This window comes from Lynx rufus, unplaced genomic scaffold, assembly GCF_022079265.1.
Source record: "Lynx rufus isolate CCGP_SWC_20201006 ecotype Redwood Valley unplaced genomic scaffold, mLynRuf1.p SCAF_5, whole genome shotgun sequence".
NCBI classification, from domain to species: Eukaryota; Metazoa; Chordata; class Mammalia; order Carnivora; family Felidae; genus Lynx; species Lynx rufus.
The window spans coordinates 140,524,704-140,544,037 of record NW_025814867.1 but is presented as its reverse complement, the minus strand read 5'-3'; the positions used below and the strand labels follow the sequence as shown (position 1 = coordinate 140,544,037).

The window sequence follows — 19,334 nt, the reverse complement described above, 5'->3', positions numbered from 1 at the left end:
TATAGTTGGAATCCTACAGTATGGAGCATTTTCAGATTGACTTCTTTCCCTTCGTAATATGCACTAAGGCTCCTCCAGGTCTTCTTGTGGCTTGGTAGTTCGTTTCTGTTTGATGCTGGATAACGCGTTGTCTGGATGTACCACGGTTTTTTTAATCTGTTCTTGTTCCTTTACTTATTTATTTTTTGACTGCTTTATCTCGGGGCTGGGACTAGAGTGCGGTGAGTGAGGCACTCAGGAACCAGATAATATTTTAACGCAGTATTTTAAAAATCAAAATTAATCCCAAAAGCCCACCGTGAACAAAATAACAAGTTCAAACGAAGATAGGATCGTGGCAGGTTCTTTCCGAACGTCACTGACAATCAAAAGCGGAATTCCCCATACCCATAGCCCACGCTGCGGGTGTTATCTTCTTGCTTGGAAACCTGGTTCTCCCCCACAAGCACTGCTCCCCCTGGTAGAAGTTCTTCCCGCACAGCCCTCCTAGCACTGTGCCTACAGAGGGGGATGGCCTCCTTCCTGTCCTTCCTCCTCGTTTTCACTTCTGAACCATGTTTCCTCTCTTCCCCGGGAACGCCCCCCTGCCCCACACATAAGGCGCATGCGTGCGACCTAGATTACCTTTCTGTTCTGTCTGTTGGAGTCCTCTGGATGCCTCAGTGGCATTCCCCCCCCCCCCCCCCAGTCTTCGAAGGGTTTAGTTCTTGGCTTTCTGTAACCCAAACCACGTCAACCTCGACGGCCCTTCCGCGATTCCAGTGTCCCCAGTTCCTTGATCTTTCATTCTGCCAGTGATCTTGCCACCAGCCATTCCCTCCCATGGCCGGATTGTACTCTTTGAAATTACTCATAACGTCACTCCTCCAAAGTCGTAATTTCAACGCTCTGATGTTGCAAGTACCAATTCCAACCACCGCACTTGCTTCGGTACCTTTACGCCAAAATTCTGTAGCCCGCACCGGGACTCCCTGATACTACAGCCTTTGGAGCAGGTATCGTAGCGGGATTCTCGCACAGAGAGTCGTGACCCGGAGGCTTGTCTTTCCAGGAAGCAACTTTATTCCTATCGGCATGGTTTAGTTGGGGTCGTACCCGAAGAACGGAGCCCCCCAAACGCCACGTGGTGTAGTTTCTTCTATATTTGTCTACTTCTTCGTCTCCCATATATGGTAACACACAAACATGTGGTCTGATTAAGTGATTTCGCGTTACAAGGTCATGAGGGATGTTGTCACTAAGCCTATAGCCAGGTTGCCTTGAGGTTGTTGTTTTTCCTTTTTTTCTTTTTTTTTCTTTTTTTCTTTCCTTAGGGAAGGAATCCTACCACAGTATCCCACCTTCATATTCCCAGTTTAGATTTCACAGCCCATCATTATAAGCATTCGTTTGCTGATCACCTCAGTTGTCTTAGGCTTTTCTCTCTTTATTGTCTTTAGGACATTAGCAACCCTGGAGAAGTACAAGATTCATGCAAGGGAAAGCCTATTTGGGAAATACATTTTTATGGGTTTTTTTTTCTTTCAAGTCTCTACTTTTCAAGTCTCTACTCTATTCTAGTCTATTCTAGTCTTTTCAAGTCTCCACTCTATTATTAATAGAAGTGATCTGGTATTTCACACATACAGTTGACCAAGTTTTCACATTTTATTCCAAGTGCTCAGGAAACACCATGATTACAGAGATCAGTGATCAAACCGAAGGGCTGTAGTTAGTTCTCAAGGGAAGAGATTCCTGAATGCGATTCTTTATCTAAATGACACCCATGATAACTGTTTGATAAATTATTTTTATATAAAATTACATTGAATAAAGAGAAGGGTTTTTATATGGAAAGCTTGCTATGTGTCAAATCCTGTATGTAAAATGTTTGCTTAATTAACAAAATAGGGGTGGGTTGAATTTAAGTAATGGTAATATTCCCAGAGGTATCTACTGTAACATTTTTTTTTTAATGTTTATTTTTGAGAGAGAGTGAGCAAGCCCAGAGGAGGGGCAGAGAGAGAAGGGGACAGAGGATTTGAAGCGGGCTGTGCACTGATAGCAGAGGGCCCAATGTGGGACTTGAACTCCAGAACTGTGAGATCATGACCTGAGCCGAAGTCGGCCGCTCAATGGACTGAGCCACCCAGACGCCCTTGTACTGTAACATTTATTTAGGGCATTACAGAATATCATTCTCATACCAGTGTATTTTGCATTAAGATAACCCTGTACTTATTAGAGGGTCCCCTTCTGTTTCTGTTTTATCTCCCCTGGAAAAAAAAAAAGTATCTTGACCCCAAATGGGTGCAGGAAGATTTTATAAAAGTCACCTCATTTGATATTTTGAATGGAACGATTAGGTTCTTGTCACTTACATCTTTTTCTCTACCCTGAATGTTCAAGGCTTGTGCGAACGCCGGAGATCGCGGTGCCTTCGAACAGCAACCATGGATCGGGTGTGTGCACACAGTTTCACGGTTTTTCTGCTTCACAGTTTGTCCTTCTTGTGTGCTCCCCCAGGTCTACCCTGAACTGCAGATCACCAACGTGGTGGAAGCCAACCAACCAGTGACCATCCAGAATTGGTGCAAGAGGGGCCACAAGCAATGCAAGACCCACGCCCGCATTGTGATTCCCTACCGCTGCTTAGGTGAGCTGGCCGGCCGCGTAACTGCCGCGGATTGTTTTGGACTTTGGGGGTGAAAAAGAAGGAGGTTGTTTGTTTGTTTAATGTCTATTTTAGAGAGAGAGAGAGTGCATACACGCGCGCGCGCTCAATTTGGGGAGGGGCAGGGACAGAGAGGGAGGCATAGACTCCAAAGCGGGCTCTGGGTTCTCAGCTGTCAGCACAGAGGTCAATCTGGGTCTCGAACCCACAAACCAGGAGATCATGACCTGAGCCGAAGCCGGACACTTAACCAACTGAGCCACCCAGGCGCCCAAGAAGGGTGTTTTAATTAAATCTAATATGCAGTTTCTTTCTGCCACTGTATATTGGACTGTATTTTAGACTATTAAGGTGTCAACACAGGAGCAATATTTCCGAACTCCCTGCCTCAGAATGAATTTACCTAATATGTTTATTCAAATGACAAATTCTTGGACCGATTCCATAACTGCTGAATGAAAAGACCTGGGGGCGGGGCCCAGGAATTTTCATTTTACCAAATCCCATAGGTGATTCTCATGCACGCTAACTGTCTAGACTTGGAGAATTGGGGCCGTGTGTGTTTTGTCTCCTGACTCCATAGAAGAGAAAATGATACGCGAAGCTCCTCCATTCTGTTCATTTCTTAAAAACCTCTTTTCCTGAGACAACTTGATTATTCCTCCTGGCTATAGTTGGGACAGTAGAGTTGGCGAACTCTTTTTTTCTGCTTCTGTCAAACTGGAGGACCCAGTGAGATCACTAAGGTTTAACTGGGTGCTTCTCGCACAAGCCTCAAATTTTACTTCCCCCTTCTATTTTAAAAACTGAGCTGTTTAATGTGATGTCTGACTTTTTTCCTCTGGAAACACTGTCACACTCCATATTTAATCTGACTTGGTTATTAGTCTCTTCCTAGTTGATATTTTTATATAACCAGGCAATGTGGAAATCCGCAGTCTTTGGTCTGGTGGTTAACATGGTGGTTTATGCATGGTTATAAACAAGGACATAGAGGTCTATACAGGGAGACCTTGGACGAATACTGATATACATTCTAGCGACTTCTTGTAAAGACTAAAAGGGATCTTTTTTTCACAAAGTCCCAATAGCAAACTTAGGATAAGTGCCGAAGATTCTGGAGATCTGTTTAATACTTCATCAAACATGAATGTCATGAGAGCATACGTGCTGATTACTGTTCATGCTTGTGCATAATTTGAGACATTCATAGAAAACACTAGCCATTGGAATGAAGTTTTCATTTGGTGGATTTACTGCTCACAATAGAATTGATGGACAGAGCGTGGAAAACCAGATTCTTAAACATTTGATGATTCAAGACTTCCCCTGTTCCTCCTTATTCTTTATTCTTAGATACTTTACAAGGGCTCTAGCCCTTTTCTGTCTGACTGGTTAAGAACTGAAAATTTAATAAGATGAAAATAAGTAATGTTTAAATATAGAGGTCAGCTGTCTCCGGGAACTGTGTATTTCAAACCCATTTAGTTATTATGTCAAGAGACCGTTTAATTCAGTGTAAGCTAAGAAGTAGATCATGAACCAGTTACTTAGGGGGGCCAGATCTTGTTAATGATTTGTTTTCTTTTGGTTCTCACCCATTCTGTGAAATGTTTCAGATATATTTCGATGAGAATATAAGCTCACCAGGAACTAGGTCTCAGGTCTTTGGATGAGCATCATTGCTGATGACACCTGCTAGGTCACTTGCAACTGCACCTGTTTCCAAAGTGAACATGTATCATTTTGCTTGCGATCTCCCCACTTCTTAACTATTCAGAAGTGTGAGAATTGACTAAACGGTGGAATTGACCGTAAGATTATAGTTTGCCACCATGGTGCCGCTTAGTTGTGTCAAATTTCCTTTGACCCCAAACTTCCTGTGGCCCCAAACTGATTGTCTTCCCTCTCCTTACCCCCACTCTGTGCCCCTCCCCTTGGCAAGAGGGAATTGAAACTCCCAAGGGAACAAAATACTGTCAAAAGGAAGAAACGATGTATGAAATGTCTTCAGATCTAAATGTGAAGTCAAAAGATTTTATGATAATGCTGTGATGAACTGTCAGGATGTTTTTATTGTGAGAAAACATGTTATACCCCATGCAGGAAGGCTCATCCTAAGTGGTCTCACTTCTCAGGCACAAATATTGAGAGTCACGGGGATGTCTCGCTGCACCTCACACAGGTGTTTGTGGCAGAATTAGGACCAAAGCCCACGACCTTTCAGTTAACACTCCAGTGTTCCTTACAGTATTAACAGAAAATTGTGCTGGAGCTAATAACCACCTGATTTACAAAATCAGATCATTGAGGAAAAGTTGTGAATTGCAGGCAATAAATAAGTTTTTTTTAAAGTCACAACACACGTTGTGTTCATAAAAGAAACGATCCTGACTCTGGTACAGAGTAAATCTTTCCTTGATAACGTTTTCCACTTTGTGGTAGGAACAGGCAACATTGTTGTAAATTACTTGCTGCTTGAACAAGTAATTAGTGTTTAGCATTAATATAAGTACTCTGCAAACTCTATGGCTATATGCAAACATCCTTTAGACAAGAGATGATTTTACTGAAGGTAATTCTCAGAAAGGTGCTACCTAGAAAACAAAGTACAACGGGCTCAAACATTAAGCATATTAAAACCCAAAACAAAGCTTGAGAGAGAAATGCCAGTTACATCTAGCACGCACCCTTCCTGACCCTTCTATCAGATGCAGGATCGGTGTCATACTGGCTTGTTTTTCCTCAAATCCTGTATTTGTCTTGGGCATACTTGCTCGGCACTCTCTTGCACTCTTTCTCTAGTTGGAGAGAGTATATTAGGTTGTGGTTGACACTTTCCTTCCTTGGAGCGAGTGGGTGATGTCCCTTGAGGGTGAGCTGGCTTTCTCATCTTACCCTTTGCTTTTGATTGTGTTTCTAGAATCAGAATGTAAGATCGCTCTTAATCATATGAACATTTTTATTGAACTTTCTGTCAATATTTATTTGAGAGAGAGAGAGAGAGAGAGAGAGAGAGAGAACGGGGGAGGGGCAGAGCGAAAGGGAGGCACAGAATCTGAAGCAGGCTCCAGGCTGTGAGCTGTCAGCACGGAGCCCAAAGTGGGGCTCAAACTCACAAACCATGAGATCATGACCTGAGCTGAAGTCGGATGCTTAACCAACTGGGCCACCCAGGCGCCCCTCATATGAACATTTTAATCATGATCTCATGCGGAATTCAGCACATCATTACCATTACTCAAGGAGAGTATTTTCTTTGCAAAGCCTTCAACCCCTTTCTACTTGAACGACTGCTCTTCATGGTGTAATAGATCTACCGCTGAAACCGGAGCTCCTCTGGACTTGGTTCTGTCCAGTACAGGCAAAGCGGGTTGCGTAAGACAAGTTACTGATCTCTGAGGGCAAAGTCCGGTTAATAGCTTAACCCAAAGGAATTTAGAAATTAAAGAATTGCTACCTTAAGTGTCATTCTATTTAATTTTATATTCAAGACTCTCCAAACATACAAGTAGTAGTGATCAGGAACCATTCAGATAGGGTCAGATGAGAAACTGAAGATACTTGCTTCATTGATTTTGAATTTTCTGCTTTAATAAAGTTTGTTTTTTTGTGTGTCTTTTTTTAAAAAAACACTTATTTATTTTTGAGAGAGATAGAGACAGAGTGTGAGCATGGGAGGGGCAGAGAGAGAGGGAGACACAGAATCGGAAGCAGGCTCCAGGCTCCGAGCTGTCAGCACAGAGCCCGACGCGGGGCTCGAACTCACAAACCGTGAGATCATGACCTGAGCTGAAGTCGGATGCTCAACTGACTGAGCCACCCAGGTGCCCCAGTAAAGTTTTAAGACAGTCGTACCTTGTCTTTTGGTGGCTACTTTTGTGTGAATTGTCTACAACTATCTTCATCCTCTGTAGTGTGAAAAGTTTGTTGTTGGATATTCTGACAGATACTGCACCAGAGTAGTTTTTTGGATTTGACGCTGAACAACAGCTACTCTTGAGTCCCATCATATAGCAGAACAATATCCAGGAAGGTTGCACGAGACTTAACCTAATTTTTAAAAAAAAATTTTTTTTTTCAACGTTTATTTATTTTTGGGACAGAGAGAGACAGAGCATGAACGGGGGAGGGGCAGAGAGAGAGGGAGACACAGAATCGGAAACAGGCTCCAGGCTCTGAGCCATCAGCCCAGAGCCCGACGCGGGGCTCGAACTCCTGGACCGCGAGATCGTGACCTGGCTGAAGTCGGACGCTTAACCGACTGCGCCACCCAGGCGCCCCTAACCTAATTTTAAGAATGGGGCTGGGCACGGAAGAACGTTTTTATTGTAGATTCTAGGCTCTCGCAAATGCCCAGATGCCCTAGCGCAGTAATCCGGTGTGATTCTGAACCGGCGGTTCTTGCAGCGTTCGCTGACCTCTGCGGTCAGTACAGCCGCTTAGGAAGTCCGGGGAGATTGTGTGTGGGGTTATATACGTACACACCGTGGGAGTGGTGCTTGATGAGCCCGGCTTTTACACACAAGAGGGATAGAAATTCTTGAATATCCTATGGGTTTTTTTTTTTTAATTTATTTTATTTATTTATATATTTTTAAGTTTATTGATGAATTTTGAGAGAGAGAGAGACAGAGACAGAGAGAGACAGAGAACAAGCTGGGGAGGGCCAGAGGAAAGGAGAGAAAGAATCCCAAGCAGGCACTGCACTGTCAGTACAGCGCCCCATGCCTGGCTCGGACTCAAAAAAAACATAAGATCATGACCTGAGCCTAGATCAAGAGTCGGACGCTTAACCAACTGCACCATCCAGGCGGCCCGAATATCCTGCGTTTTTAAGAACTGTCTGCATCATGCTATCACAAAGAATGGCTAGAATCCCTGGGCTTCTCTTCATCAGGGAAGGCTGATCACTCATTGCTCCTTGAGTGTTCAGTCTGATATCACTGAGCTATCAGACTTCTTTCTTATGTGGTCTTTCACGTGAGACCTTTGAATATTCCAAGTTAGTCACACTTCAGGACCACTATGTCCAGGCTGATTCGCAACTATGTAAAAGAAAACATGAGTGGAAAAGAAATCTTAGCAGTGTTTATCTACAACCAATGGGATTACGGGTGATTTTGATTTTTTTGAAGTTTTTTTTTTTCCTGTTAATTTCTATAATAGGTGAATTTTATCAGAAAAACATCTGAAATCATACATAAAATGTCATATCCATCAACGGGGAGTGAGAGTTGAAAAAGAACTCAAGGGGCACTTGGGTGCCTCACTCGGTTAGAGTTCATGAGTTCGAGCCCTACATCAGGCTCTGTGCTGACAGCTCAGAGCCTGGAGCCTGCTTCCGATTCTCTCTCTGCCCCTCCCCTGCTCATGCTCTGTCTGTCTCTCTCAAAAATAAATAAACATTAAAAAAAAATTTTTTTTAAAAGGAAAAGAAGTCAAAAAGCTTGAAAGAGCACACGGAATAATCGTTATATCTGCTGGTTGTTGTGCTTTTCAAGCTTTATACAGTAGTAATAACTTCTTATGGGAAAATATTTTAGTTTTAAACACAGCATACTGCCAAAGTAAAAGAAAATGTCTCCATTCTTTAGCTACGTACAAGCAGCATTCATCATTACTAATTCTTCAGAAATGTCCTTGATCTTGTTTTGTGCTTGTTTTCTCCCCAAATTTGTATATGGGAGCTACATTTGTTCCAGGGAGGATTGTTGAATGGGAAGAAACTACGTTTTCCCTATAGATTCCTTCGTGTTGGAAAGGACATTTCATTAAGTAGGAGAAGTGATGCAAATGATTTCCTTCTGGGTAGGTTATCTCCCTCTGCCGGCTCCCCATTCGCCATAATTATATTGGCCCCAGATGGATTTGCTTTCTAAAGTAGAAAAGATTGATACTTTAAAAATAAATCCAATTTTGGGGCACCTGGGTGGCTCCGTCGGTTAAGCGTCCGACTTAGGCTCAGGTCATGATCTTGCACTCCATGAGCTCGAGCCCCGCATCAGGCTCTGTGATGACAGCTCAGAGCCTGGAGCGTGTTTCAGATTCTGTGTCTCCCTCTCTCTGTGACCCTCCCCTGTTCATGCTCTGTCTCTCTCTGTCTCAAAATAAATAAACGTTAGAAAAAAATTTTTAAATAAATCCAATTTTGAAAAAAAAATTAGTCTTTTTTGGCTCCAATTCTAATTTAGTTTCATCTTCTTGTTTTAATTATTGTATCTGCTATGATGGCTTCTTTCTGGGACTTTTAACAACTTGTGTTTTGTCTGGGATGAGAGCTAGGATAACATGAATGATTTGCTTAGTTAAATCCTTAATTTTGCCTTTTTTTTTTTTTAACTGAAGATAATATTCAGAAGTCATTAACATTAATTACATAAAGAAAAACAACGATCTTTGAAAGTCTCCTGTTATGACTTGTGGGGGTGCTGTGTTGTGAGTGCTTTATTAAAACACAATTTATTGATGCAGGTCCCTAATGACAGGCATAGAAAAGAAACCTCCGTTTATTTATTTAAAATAGCACTGTTCCCATGCTTCTCAGTAATGCATTGAAAAGTACATGGCGTAAGGTTAATGGGCATTGTCCTTCGCAGTACGTGCTAGAATTATAAGCGTGTACTCAAACTTCTCTGATTACAAAAGTAATACCTGGTCATCATACCAAGTTTAAAAAATGCAGCCACTACCAAGGAATAACAGCTTCCTTTCACTCTGTATTTTCTGCTTATATTTTGCTTTCAGTATTTTTAGCAGTTATGGGTATTTTTTTAACTTTATTTACTTATTTTGACAGAGAGAGAGAAAGAGAAAGTGTGCGTGCACACGGGGGAAGGGCAGAGAGAGAGGGAGAGAAAGAATCCCAAGCAGGCCCTGCTCAGTGCAGACCCCGATGCGGGGCCCAATCTCACAACTGTGAGATCACGACCTGAGCCACCATCAAGAGTCAGGTGCTTAACCGACCGAGCCAGCCACCCAGGCACCTCTAACAGTTACGTGATTCTTGTTTCCTATTTTGTGACCTTTGTTTCACTAGCATTTTTATAATACTTCATGCATGAAATGAAATTATCTTGGAAAGCACAGCTTTTAAACTAACATTATGCTGGACACTACAATGTGTTTTATTCCTTACTTTGGGTCATTTAATTGTTTACTTTGTAGTGGTGGCTATTATAAAGGGTGCATTGGTAAACATCATGGTAAATACTTTGCATTCATTTGTGGGTTTTCTGGGAACCGATTCTTGGCCGAATGTCTTGCAAATCTTGTAGTTGCTTTAATAAAGTATATGCTATTTAATTCTATGAAAATATGAAGGAAATTTTTATAAATTTTGTTAATGCATATTTATTTTTAAGAGATAGAGACAGAGCGTGAGCAGGGGGTGAGCAGAGAGAGAGAGAGAGGGAGACACAGAAACTGAGGCAGGCTCCAGGCTCTGAGCTGTCAGCACAGAGCCCGACACGGGGCTCGAACCCACGAACTGTGAGATCATGACCCGAGCTGAAGTCGGATGCTAACTGACTGAGCCACCCAGGCGCCTCTAGCTGTCTAACTTTTAAGTGGAAAAAACTAACCTCTGATTTGATAGCTGAGCTTGTTGTGGGGTATATATCGACCTCATAAGATGTGTGCTTCTCCTTGGCTCTAATTTATGACTGTACGTAGATAAAATTACCTTTATACCTATTTTATAGAATTTAGGGCATTAACGACATGGGATGTTACAGAGGTTTGTATTTGTGATAGTCTTTACTCTGGAAACACACTGATCCTCTCTAGTTTAGCAACAGGGGTTTGTTCAGGGACCAGACTCAAAGATGATCAAAACCAGCCTCTTCTTCCCTGGAAGTTTCCCCCCCCACCCACCCACAAATTTCCAGTCCTAGTAAGCATCCACTTCATGACCGGATTAATGTGAACTTTTTTTTGGTTAAGTATTAGGATGAAGGATTGGTTTAAGAATAGGAGTTAGGGAGACGGTGATGGTGATAGAGTGCCCTGGAGCAAAGGATAGAAGCTTCTTGAGAGTAAAGGGTAAAGGATCGTTTTAGCAGAAAATCACTTTTGAATACCATGTATAATGGTAATGGAGTTTAGAAACTTCTTTTGGATTTTCATGTTGTACCTTAAGAGTTAGGGTCGTAGGGGCACCTGTGTGGCTCAGTCGGTTGAACATCCAACTCTTGATTTCAGCTTGGGTCATGATCTCATGATTTGTGAGTTTGAGCCCCACGTTGGGCTCTCTGCGACAGTGTGGAGCCTGCTAAAGAGTCTCTCTCTCTCCCTCTCTCTCTGCCCCTCCCCTGCTCGTGCTGTCTTTCTCTCTCTCTCCCTCAAAATAAATAAAATCTTATTTTATTTAGAATTCCAAGAAAAGAGTGATGTTTATGAATGCTGACCATTAATTCCTATCGTATTTAAATGCTTTTATTAAATGATGGGATGTATGTGGTGTTTAGTAGGTGCTTGATGTGTAGATGTAAACCTCTCGAGGGGGAGTACTTATATCTTTTTATGACATTAAAATTTGGGGCCATCCTGTTGGTTTGTTGATTAGGTTCATGCATTTTCAAGAATGTGTCACCCAGCTCAAATTTCCCCTAAACCTTACCCTTCGATATGAACTACTTTGCTAAGAATGTGGCATGTGACCTTGTTTGTGTTTATAACCTAACGGTGTGGCCGTCACTGAAGAAGGCCCCCTTCTTTATTGTGGGGTGTGTTTATCAGTTCAGGATTGCTAGATTCTAATGATTGGGTCATGTGGTTTTCTGTTTTTGCTTTATTGAGAACGTAGAATTATCATATCAGGGGCTATGATATTCTGTATTCTCTAAAGCATATTTAATACATGAGGCTCATGTTCAATGTGCCAAGAAGTTACTGTCTTTAAAATTTGAGCTTTTTTCTCTTCTTCCACTTTTGTTCTCAATTTAAGTTCTTAGAATTCCCGATTGAGTCTAAATTCATGGGAACCAATGCACATATTTTCTTCAGTAAATTTTAACTGTGTTGTCTATGATCTTTGACTTTAAGTACCTTTAGTCAGTAGACCCTTCACTGCACTTCATATGTCAGTAACTTTTAACCTCCTGGTATTTCCCTGTTCCCCAGAGACCCCTGGGCCCTCACATTAGTCACTTGACCCCACGTCTTTAACCTCCACCGATCAGTGCGCGTTCACTGAGCTCTGCTCGCTCACAGCTGTGCTTCTTGACTTGACATGGTGGTCAGCCATTCCTGTTTGATCTTCCTAACCTCCGGCTCCCTCCACACGCAGCTGTTCCAGGCATCCCTCCCTTCAGCTCCCTGGGATGAGCCCTCTGCTGCCTTTCCCATCAGGTCCTTCAGACGCCTCTCTGTCCTCTTTCACCTCCCAGTGGTCTCTAACTCTGTGGCCCAGTGCCTTCTCCCCGCACCATTATTATGCTGCTGCTTCTGCTTATCTCTCTGCTGACTCTCCTTCTCCTTCTCCGGCTCATTTTTCTGTAGCCCCCTTCGAACATCCTCAATACCGGTGTTGCATAGGAGTCCTCCCGGGTGGTTCATTTTCTCGCAATACACATAACTTCCTAGGAAGCCCCAGTCAGTGCAGTGGCTTCCAAAGGGCTGGCTTGATGATTCTCGAGCTATTAATCCATGGTTATGTGAGTTTCCATAACTATAATCAACAAATGGTAAATGTGGCCTTCTCAGATTAAACAAAGAACACAGGAGCATGGGCTATGCCTATTCCATTTTTCTCTGTTGGTTTATTGTACCATTTGGGATACAAAATCTGTTTGAGGCAAAGGGTTGGATTGTTTTCAGCTTCTATTAAAAGTCTCCTGGACCCTTGATTTCACGCAGAAGAATTAATTGGATTTGAATGAGGTTAATGTAGAAACTCTAATATTGATGCAGAAATACACCTCACACTGGGCAATCTGTCATGTTTTGAGTTTTCTGCCCGTCAGTGACGACTAGTAGCAAGAATAAAATGAATCAAGTTTAAATCCCTAGGGAGTACTTATATATTCACTTTTCACATATATTTTTAAAGAGATGAGGATACAATTATAGAAATAAAGAAATGGATGACAGGCTGAACCTCAAAAAAAAAAAAAAAGAAATGAAGCTAAACATGGTAAGCAAAATTCTTTCTTATATTTCAAAAAGCATTTTTAGATACTTTAACTTAAATAAGATTTCTTGCTTTATATATATATATATACACACACATATATAGATGTGATCTCAGTGTTGGAATTAGCATCTTCCACTGTGAGGAAATGTTACATTTGTACTAAAAGTGTAACTTGGAAAGAAGAGAATTAATTTCTTCTGAAGGCAAAACGTTTTTGGAAAACTGCCCTAATGTAAGAATGGCAATTCAACAGCTGCCCAGATGAGTAAAGTTACCTAAGGATTTATTGTTGCAGTTAATGAATGTTCACTTGTACGTGAGAACTGTTATCAGGGATGTCTTTTGTACTCAGTGGGATTGTTGGCTTCTCATGCCATTACCTCTGTTTTTCAAAAAAGGGAGCCTCCTATATATGGTTTTAAATTCACCTCTTGTATGGATTTAGGTAAATAGCCAGCTATCCAGACGGTTTGAACATCAACCAAAAAATGAAACATCTAGAATTATCACGTCATGAGTGGCATGAGTGGGAAGGGTGTCAGGCCAAGAGAGGGGACTGACCTTTTGTTTCTTTTGACTGGGAGAGAGACAGTCATGAATAAATACTGCATTAAACCATAAAATGTGTTGCTTTTAACTTAGGTGATGGAGATCCTGTGTCCTGTTAGCCTTGTGCATTATTAGAAAGTCTACTTCTGGGGCACCTGGGTGGCTCAGTCAGTTAAGCGTCCGACTCTTGATTTCAGTTCAGGCCATGATCTCATGGTTTGTGAGATCGAGCCCCACATGTTACCACAGACCCCACTTGGGATTCTCTCTCTCCCCTCTCTTCTCTGCCTTTCCCCTGCTCTCTCTCTCAAAATAAATAAACTTAAAAAAAGAAAATGTGCTTTTGCCCATGAAATGGCAAATCAACTTACACTTTTCTTAGAAGGTTCGGATAACTAGTGTTCTTACCCCAAGTCAAAGGTCTGTCCTCAGCTTTTTTCTAAAACCACAACATTTCCGGGTTAAAACAACTGAGACTCTAAGTATAACTTTCGTCTAATCTACATTTCAGTCATGTTTATAATTTTAAGTGAAAGACAGAAACTGTAATATTTGGAATGAGAGGTACCCTAAAATTAATCACCCCGTGTCATTATCAGCCCTAATCATACTCAGATTCCTCATTTATAAATGTGAAGGCTAAATGAGAGCTTTGCCCTCTTCAGACACCTTCTGTGTGCTCCAGGGCCTTCCTTTGAAAAACTACTTAAAGATCTAGTTTGATTTAAAGGCTGAGCTCCCGCATGCCTGAAATGCTTCCTCTTCAAAATATTTGCTCCCTGGAGAGGTCAGCTGAAGATGAAGTTTTCATGTGACTTTAGATTGTTGACCTGGAAGACCATTTGGGTCATGGAAATGGCTTTGGCACAGTTTCACCACTTTCTGGTTGACAAGGGGCCAGGACGGGAGGGCGGGGCCGGCTGTGCAGAGCTGGGAGGAACTAGGCTGAGAACTAGGCTGAGAACGTTTGAAGCCTGAATGCACCTACCTCTGGCGCCTTTGCTTTTGCTTGAGAGAATTTGAAACTACGGCATGTGTAAATGTGCCCTAGCTTGTATGGGCGCACCTTTAAATGATTCTGCAGCTACAAAATGCATTCGCTCTTTGCCCGGCGTGTAAAATTTGAATGATGCTCGTGCTCTGTTGGAAGGGCACAGACGTTTTCATTATAAAATTCATTCAAGCAGAAAAGGAGCAGAGTGAGCAGAAATTTTCATTTACATCCGTGATTGAAGTTGCGACGATAAAAGAAAATTACTAGGTTTAAGAATAGCCATGTTCTCATTCTCTCACACGACCCAAGGAGTTGCGTCAATATGGAAAATAATACGTTATTGGGGAAGGCTCTGATCAGTAGTCTCAAGTTTTGCATACCCTTTAACTGACCTCAGATTTTTCTAGGGTTTTTGAGTTATCTTGAAATAGATTACAATACTCCCTTTTTAAAAATCAGGTCCCTTATTTGTTACAATGTGGGCTTTATGTTTCATTACCACAGAGATTCACAGCAGTTTCTTAGCTTTTATTGTATTAGCAGGTGTAGACAGATAACTCAGTTAGGCCAGTCTTAGAAGCCATGAGATACTGGATTAGAGACGTGGAATCAGAATTTTCCGGGGAGAATTTTCTGCTAAACAGTTTGTGATATACATCTTGGAAGCCTTAAGGTGGTAATTTCATGCCCCAAACCCTCTTCGTTAGAAGTCCAGAAATTCAGTTCTCTCGGGAATGGCAAGCCTTGGCAGATTGATTTATAATAATGAAACTAAGCCGTGTGTATGAGTCTGAGTGGCGATTTCTAAGTCCACAGTGGAGTGGTAAGGCAGGGAGAGATTCTTTTTTTATTTTTAAATATTTATGTATTTATTTTGAGAGAGAGAGCATGCGCATTTGAGTGGCAGAGGGACAGAGAGAGAGAGAGAGAGAGGAACAGAGAGAATCCCAAGCAGGCTCCATGCTGTCAGCTAAGAGCCTGATGCAAGGGCTCAGGCTCATAAACCATGAGATCACGAGCTGAGCGGAAATCAAGAGCCAGACGCTTAACTGATTGAGCCACCTGGGCACCCCAAGACAAGGCAAGATTCTGATTTAGCTGAGATCCATCCCCATTGAAAAAAATCACATGATTTTTGAAACACAACTCAGTGGAACTGGGTAATTTCTAAAACATATTTTTATTGAAGAGCTTGATGAATCGTGTATCCTTATTATATTTATTCTATTAGATAGAATAAATCCTTCTTCCCTAGATGATGTTGCAGGTACAGTGACAGAACTCTAATTCTTTTTTCAGTGTTTTTAACAAAGCCTTGAGCACTTAGCAATGTTCTGATACCAGTAGAAGGTTGTGCTGATTCCAAATACTGTACCCTAATTATTTCCTAGCTAGCTCTTTTGTTAAATACTGTCATGTCTTTTCATTTTCATTTTTTATTCCCTCTTTACCTCCTTTTGCCCTAAATAGCTATGTATCTGCTATGTATATATAGTTTTTGATAGAGAGCATGAGCAGGGGAGAGGGGCAGAGGGGGTAAAAGAAAGAGAGAGAGAGAGAGAGAGAGAGAGAGAATCTTAAGAACCTGACACAGGACTCAATCCCACAACCTTGGGATCATGACCTGAGCCAAAATCAAGAGTTGGACGCTCAACTGCCTGAATCACCCAGGTACCCCTATATTTTGTTTTTCCTAGAAGTTTTGAGTTGGAGACCCCCTGAAATATAAAGCACTATTTATTCCTCTGGTCACTAGGAGACGACTCCATTGTCTCCTAACGCTGGACATTTCAAGTCGGGGCTGGACACAAGAGGATCCAGAAGGGACACTTACTAAGCGCTCAAGGGGCACAGTGTGGCAGCTGGGTCTCAGAGGTCTCACGCTTACGAGAGAGACAAGCTGGAACAATAGGTGTGAGCATGATGAGTGCATGGGGAGGTCGCTAGCTGATGGTCAGCACTGGTGATTCACGGATTCGTGTCCCAGGCCAGACTGGCAGGGACTTGGGAAACCTTCTCTGCCAACCTTAGTGAGTGATGAAGAGTTGGGGACTCAGGGGCATAATGAGTAGCTGTAGTGGATGAAGAGGAGTAGGGAGAGGTCAGAGGTAAGTTTCTGCTCACAAAGTGGTTCACTGGATGGAGTTCAACATTTCAGAACATTTCCACGTGTGACACGATAGGTGATCCAGCTTCTGGAATATGGACAATCTGAGTGTTGCAGAGGTACAGTCCATGAGGATTGGCACATGAATTGTGACACATATTAATTGAGAAGGCAGAAGCGTTATTAAGTGAGCAGGGGGACCTGGGTGTTATAACCACGTAGAATTTGTTCAGCAGGCCCTGCCATGTTTGGCTCCCCTAAAATGTTGGATGTTGGCGCTATTCCCTTCTCTTGCTTCCACATAAGATAGATTTTTGACCTGAGGCGCCTGGGTGGCTCAGTCGGTTAAGCATCCAACTCTTGATTTCGCCTCAAGTCATGATCTCATGGTTCATGAGTTCAAGCCCTACGTCGAACTCTGTGCTGTCAGCTCTCTGTCTGCTTGGGATTCTCCCTCTCTCTCTCTTTCTGTCTTTCTACCCCTCCCCCATTTGCACTCTCTCTCACTCTCTGTATCTCTCAAAATAAATAAATAATCATTAAAAAAAATAAAAAGATAGATTCTGACCCAGTGAAGAAGTGCTTATTATTCTTTGGGTACAGTTCTAAAATTTGGCGGTCAGGTGTCCTTTTGCTAAAGTCAGTACCCTCTCAAGTAGGTGTCCAGCTGGTGACTGGAATGTCAACTGAAAAGTCAACATTGAAAGACTAGAGGAAGTTGTTGAACCCCTAGGCATGGATGACAATACAGTTGACTCTTGAGCAACATGGGGTTTAGGGGTGTTGAGCCCCGACAAAGTCAAAAAATCACATATAACTTCTGACTCCCCCAAACTCAACTACTAGTGGTCTCCTCTTGACCTTTCTGATACCATAAAGTCACTTAACACATACTTCATATATTGTACATATTATATACTGTATTCTTACAATAAAGTAAGGTGGAGAAAAGAAAATGTTACTAAGAAAATCCTAAGGGAAAGAGTACTGTACTGTGTTTGTTGAGAACATTTTGTGTGTGAGTGGACCCGCACAGTTCAAACCCGTGTTGTTCAGGGGCCGATTATATCTGAATGAGAAAGTGGGAGCAGAAAGTAGAGGGCGGTTGTCTTGTTTTAAAATCAGAATTACTATTTTTTTTAATGAAACACATTTATTTATATTCTGCAACCTAGATAATAAAACAATATAGGAGGCCTGAAGTGAATATAAAATGGCAAAGCTAATAGCATAATCTTATATTCAGCCTCTGATCCAATTATTACTCCTTAGATAAAAATTTCTCTACATTAAAAACTGACTTGAGATGATAAAATCAGAATTATTAAAAGATGAATCAGTGAGGGATGCCTGGATGACTCAGTCAGTTGAGCATCCGACTTCGGCTCAGGTCATGATCTCGAGGTTGGAGAGTTCGAGCCCCACATTGGGCTCTCTGCACAGAGCCTGCTTCAGATCCTCTGTCCCGCCTCTTTCTCTGCCCCTCCCCTGCTTGTGTGCCTGCGCTCTCTCTCTCTCTCTCAAAAACAAATAAACATTAAAAAAATAAAAGACCCAGTAAAAGGGGAAGAACAAGTAGCTCAGGACAGCGAATGAAATACAAGTGCTGTCTCCAGAATCGGGAAGCTAGAGAAGAAGAAAAGAGCCAACTACTGTGGTGAAGAAAATGGACAGCAAACTTGAGAGCAGATTAATATGCTTGTTGCTCTAAACCTTAAGAGAAGACTTGAGGGGCGCCTGGCTGGCTCAGTCTGTTAAGCATCCGACTTCGGCTCAGATCATGATCTCACGGTTGGTGAGTTCGAGCCCCGCATTGGGCTCTCTGCTGACAGCTCAGAGCCTGGAGCCTGTTTCAGATTCTGTGTCTCCCTCTCTCTCTCTCTCTGCCCCTCCCCTGCTCATGCTCTGTCTCTCTCTGTCTCTCAAAAATAAATAAACGTTAAAAAAAATTTTTTTTTTAAAAAAGAGAGAGAGAGAGAAGACTTGGGGAAGATTGTTCCAGCAAGGCCAGATGGTAATGGGCTGGAAAAAGGCAGTCAGGGGTTTGGAAGTGATAGTCCCCAACTCTGTTGAGAGGTTTATCCGTGAAAATGCCTCTTCCTGTCTTGATGACGGCCTACCTCACACGTGGGTTTCTGAGTATGGTATGGGGAAAAAACGGGCTGTGTATTTTTACCTCTCTGTATAATTTAAGGTTTTGGTAATAAGTGGTGGTTCTCTGGCCTCACGGCACCTCACGCTGATTGGTATTTTGTTAGCAATTATGCGGCTTTTTAAAAGGCCCATATATAACCCTCATTAATTGCATCTTTAAAATCTATCAGGCTATGAATATTTTAATAAGGCAGAATGAAAGTGTTAGGAGAAAGCAGCCAGTGAGGATACGTGTGTTTCTGAGAGACAGAATAAAGAATTTAGGACACTATCCCTCTACTTTCTGCTTTTCCCCCTCTCCTCTCGATATTCAACACTGGGCTAGGCTAAAGCTGAGGAGGCTTAGGTATAAAGGAAGCCTGATTTAAATTTCCACATCCGAATTGATCACATACTCTATAAATAAAAATTAAAATATGAGAACTGCAAAAGGAGAAGTGAGAGAAAAGGGCTGTTTGCTGGTAAATAGGGTTAATGGTGGTAACAAACTGAATTGTAGTGATCTTCCTCTCGGTGATTAAAATGTACGATATTCCAGGGATGCCCGGGTAGCTCAGGCGGTTAAGCGTCCGACTCTTGCTTTCTGCTCAGGTCATGATCTCCCGGTTTATGGGTTCGAGCCCCACATCGGGCTCTGTGCTGATGGCCCGGAGCCCGCATGGGATTCTTTCTCTCTGCCCCTCCCTGCTGTGCTCTTTGTCTCTCTCAAAATAAATAAATAAACTCAAACAAAATGTCTGGT

The 19,334-nt window shown here is 42.2% G+C and overlaps 1 protein-coding gene across 6 annotated transcripts in view; it reads left to right on the top strand.

Annotated features, from left to right (window-relative positions):
- APP (amyloid beta precursor protein) overlaps positions 1-19,334 on the top strand; it is a 272,775-nt gene that overhangs the window by 83,859 nt on the left and 169,582 nt on the right. For all 6 annotated transcript variants that reach the window (XM_047099054.1, XM_047099050.1, XM_047099055.1 and 3 more), the window contains exon 3: positions 2,506-2,635. In XM_047099054.1, the coding sequence (XP_046955010.1) occupies positions 2,506-2,635 (130 nt within the window). The remainder of the gene's footprint in view (positions 1-2,505; positions 2,636-19,334) is intronic.